The following is a 4,834-nucleotide window of genomic DNA, read 5'->3' on the forward strand; positions in this document are numbered from 1 at the left end:
CAGGACCCTCCACTAGAAGGGAAGCTTCCATCTGGCATTGGGGGTGGGGCTGGCAGGCCTTGCTGCTGCCACCGCTGGGTCCTGCTGCTGCCTTCTCCTGGATCCTGTTGCTGCTGGCTCCTGTCATCTTTGACAAGCAGCCAGGGGCAGATATATTTTTAAATTTTTAGGCGCCCCACAGGCTGGATAGAATGGCCTGGCAGGCCGGATCCAGCCCCCAGCCTGTATTTTGCCCGCCCCTGCTGTACATTGTTCTGCTATGTGCAAGGCACGTGCATTGTTCACTTTAATCTAAGGTTGGGTATTTGACCAATCAAATAAAGTTGGGTCAATTGACTGGTTAAATATTGGTTAAAAAGCATAAAAAATTGCCAACAGGTCCAAATAATACACAGAAAAGGCACTCATTTTCCATTAAGAAAACTGTCAAAAATTTTTAAAAACATATTTCTGTCAAGAAAACTAATGTAGTTTTTAAAAATTAAATGCCTATAATCTTCGACCAGTCAAAAAATATGCAGCCAATTGACTAGTCAATTGACAATATTTAACCAGTCAATTGACCAGTTTACTAACCCTACTTTAATCTTCAAGATTATTGTCAGCATTCTACATACAATTTAATTACTGTCAAAGGAGAAGCTTACAAACCACTAATGTGGCTCACCGCAAAGTTCTCTAGTGCTTAAAGCAAATGCCTGGTCAACTATAATTTCAAAGTAGTGGAAAGAAAGGTCCATGAGCAAATGGCATGAGTAAGTTCATGGGAATTTGGGGGGGAAAAAGATATGTGATGGAAGAACACAGTGTGTTTTATGTTTTCAGACATCGATGTCTTGTAATTAGAAAAAGGTTGAGAATAAGTGTGCTTTTCAAGTAGGAAAGATCATACTATATGATTTCCACAAAAACACACAGAGCAAGCTATGATATGCTTGTGATGCAGCGCATGGATACAGAACAATTAACATTTAAGATAGGAGGAAGCCAACACAGAGGAAGAAAGGTCTATAACCTTTCAGTCCACAGCCTGTATCCCATAGCATAGAAAATATTGCTGAAAGGTCATCAAATTACTTTTAACAAAATTCACAAAAGCTGAGAGAAACACCAGGTCAGTAACAAGAGAAAGACTCAGATAAGCAATTATCTATGGAGGACAGCCTCTAAGGGAGTATCTCCATTTGTGCACGTGCTAGAGACAAGCCCAGAAGCAAGGCCAGCTGGAATGTGGACTAGCTCATACCCAAGATAGCTGAACAAAAACAATGGTTCCGTGTAAAATAAGAAAACCCAGAATTACCATCAAGGTATGGAACTCAGAGGGCAAGACACAAGAAAATATTTACTTAAGACTACTTGGGACAGTCAGTTAGACACCATTCATTTGACAGGAAACAACAGCTTTAGTGGCCACAAATTCAGTAATATTTCTGCCTAACCTAGGTCCAGCAAATCAACCCAACACACTGTACCAGAGCTGTACCAAGCCAAGAAAGACACACTAGTATGACGAGAATTTACAAAGGTTATGGATGTGTGAAAGCAAAACGCAAGCATAAATACAAACTAACAGCACAGACTGGAAAATCTCACAAAAAGACAGCACACAGGTACAAAGAAAGAAAACAGAAAAGGCTCATCCTGAAGTAATGGCTTTAAAGTATTCTAAAAGCTCAATGGTTAAAAATTAGGGGTGCACCGATAGAGATTTTCTCGGCAGATAGTGATGGCCAGTTTTTAACGAGCCATATCAGCTGATACTGATCTGATTCCGATATGCAGCTAGACAGCATGGAAAGCGGAATCCAGCTGGTAAATCTGTTGTGGGGGAAGGGGCGTGGCGAGAGGGCAGATCAAGGCCCCCACAGTGAGGGAGGGAGTGGGGCTGGGGCAGATGCTGCACAGCTGGGATGGAACAGGGGACAGAGCCATGAGAGGCTCACCCAGGGAGGGCGGGGAGGAGCAGCTCCTACCACTGCATGCACCCTAGGAGGACATGGTGGGGGGTGCCCCCAGATGTGTATGTGGGGCAAAGGCAGGCTGAGGCTGCAATGGTGCTGGACTCTTTCTGGCGGGGGGCTGGGCTGAGCAGTGCTCAGGGTGGGTGGCAGTGGTGGCAGCTGTAACGACCCCAAAATTCGCCATAGCCTCCCTCCCAGTGCTGCCACCACCCGCCCTGAGCGCAGCCTGCCCAGCCCAGTGCCAGGAAGAGCCCAGCATCATCTTGCCCCAGCCTGCAGTTGCAGCCTGCCCATGCCCCGCACACTAATCTGGGGCACATGCCCACCATGCCCTCCCGGGGTGCACGCAGTGGCAGGAGCTGCCCCCCAAGTGAGCCACTTGCAACTCTGTTCCCTGCTCTAGTCCAGCTGTGTAGCACCTGCCCCAGCCCCACTCCCTTCCTCATTGTGCCATTCAACAGAAGATACTCCATCCAATCAATTCAAGACTAAAAACACACCAGATTGTTATGATACATACCCAAATGCAGCACAAATGCAAACTGTGACTGGTGACTCATAAATATAGTTACTTCTGGTGGGTTTAGAACTGGCTTCTTTTCCTTGATCAGCCAATAGTATACTAGACTTTAACTGGGTTCTTCAATTATACACATCATAACCCTGAAACGATCATTTTCAAGATAACAGGAACTTTTTCACAGTTATACAAAACTAGAAAGAAGCAGTGGTGTTGACACAATAAAAAGCAGTCACTGGACAGAGGTTCAAAATAAGCTCACTAGGCTGGTACTACTGATTATGGATCTGCCAAAACAAAAATTTCCTGCACCACCCCAATGAGTATACAAGAAGTTGCCATGCTTGGGACATCACATTTTCCTCCAAGAGCCAGAGCTGGCAACGTATCTATGACCATCATTTGTTTTCATTAGAGAGCACAAACAATGGGTTTCCTTGCCTCTCTCCAGTTTTACATATGCCTCTAGAACAGCAGTTCCCAATCTGTGGTAGAGGTGCCATCAGTGCTACATGTTAACAGATTTATTATAATTACTTTATATGACAAAGATTTGCTAGTAGTACTTAAGGTTATATCATTTTAAAATCGGTGGTGTGAGAAAGTCAGAGTTTTGGAACCACTGCTCTAGAGCACATTCCTCCTCCTACTCTGAACACTGAGTCAGTGGGCGCATCTACACGACGCTATGTCATCATAGCAAAAAGCTATGTCACTATAGCTCATCACTACAGAGACGTAGCATCTAAAAATAACCATGCACCACTGGGACTGCGATGCATCGGTGAGTATTGCGCAGTACCAAATGCACAGTCAGGGATACGTGTAGATGTGCCCGTGCTTCCATCTTCTCCATTTGTAGTCTGTGAAAAAAAATTATGAACAGAAGTTGGTTAACAAGTAACTTCCAATGCACCAAGTTTGCTTTACTGGAGGGGCACAACCTTTCCAGCAACCCAGAGCAGTAACTTCAGTTCCAAATTGTGAATCTTCTCCAGTCATGATCTGTCTGACTGTTTCATACACTGCTGAATTTAGCTCAGTAGAGATCCACAAACTGCATACCTTTAACATGAAACTGTCCTTCAGCAAAGACACAAATCCACAGATGAGAACAAGCAATAGTTACTATTCACTGGAAAGATGGCTTCAGCTTACTTACCAGACTCCAATAGTTACATCCTCCTCTGGCTGCAGATAATAATTACAGGTATGATTTAAACCTTGATCCTGTGGTCTTTTCAAGTCAATGAAATATGGGACCCTTACTGAAACAAATAAAAGAGTAAAATATCAAATACTTAAGCTTAAGTTCCTTTTTATTGCAACTCAATACTGCCAGACAGTGCATTTCAACCCACTATCTAAACCAACACCAACACATATGGAGGACTGTACACAGCTCTGTCCCACCAAAAAGACCTCTTTTGCTGTAGGTGACAATGGTGCAACTTGTTACAGCCTTTAGAAGTGGGCTAGCATCAACGAAACAAAATGACTGCTCACGAGGGCACTAACAGGTATGATTAAATGAAACGAGTTGAAGAAAAACATGAAAGAGCTTTTCCTTTTAATACTCTATCCAGTCTAGTTTTGAAATCTTACAATGTGGTATCAATCCATGAACTTGAACTGGCAAGGGATTGGGTTAGATGTTCACATACTTTATATCAGCGGTTCCCAATCTGTGGTACAGGTACCACCAGTGGTACTCAGACAACCTGTCAGTAGTATGGGTTAACAGATTTATTATAATTACTTTATAAGACAAAAATTTGCAGGTGGTACTTAAGGTTGTATCATTTTAAATTAGTAGTGCACAAGCTGTCAGAGTTTAGAAACTCCTGCTTTATATGGAACCAAACACATACCAGTAACTTAAGATAAACCAACATTTATCTGAACTTGCAGGATTTTGTTTTAGCTTGCTAGGGACATAAGCAGAAGTGTAGATAAGTGTTTTCTAATATCTACCTTCTCCTTATGTTTTCATAAATAATCAAAATGAAAGCTTTCTTTTTACATGTAATCTACACCTTCCCCTCCAAAACCAGCTGTGGAAAAATGGGGTGTACATTATGTGAGGAAAAGGGATCCCCAAGGGTCCATAATTTTATTGGGGGGGGCATGCTGTGGCAGCATTAATTGCCCTCGTTCTGGGGAACAAGGCAATTAATACTGCCACCACTCCCCAATGCTGCCAAATTTCTGAATCAGTGGGAGGCCTCCCTCCCCATCTGTGCCCTGGATCAGGATAGTGCATGTGGTTAGCCTGCTGTTGGAGCCCGTGCATGGAGTCCAACCCAGAACACAGCCCCAGACCTAGTGTTCTAGGTCTGACCCCCTGCAC

General features: G+C 43.5%; 1 protein-coding gene across 1 annotated transcript in view; it reads right to left on the reverse strand.

Moving 5' to 3' along the window:
- The window catches only part of ABHD12 (abhydrolase domain containing 12), a 78,742-nt gene that overhangs the window by 29,971 nt on the left and 43,937 nt on the right, over positions 1-4,834 (reverse strand). The window contains exon 3 of the mRNA XM_019549022.1: positions 3,647-3,752. Within this exon, the coding sequence (XP_019404567.1) occupies positions 3,647-3,752 (106 nt within the window). The remainder of the gene's footprint in view (positions 1-3,646; positions 3,753-4,834) is intronic.

Source organism: Crocodylus porosus, unplaced genomic scaffold (assembly GCF_001723895.1).
Source record: "Crocodylus porosus isolate Cpor-Errol unplaced genomic scaffold, CroPor_comp1, whole genome shotgun sequence".
NCBI classification, from domain to species: domain Eukaryota; kingdom Metazoa; phylum Chordata; order Crocodylia; family Crocodylidae; genus Crocodylus; species Crocodylus porosus.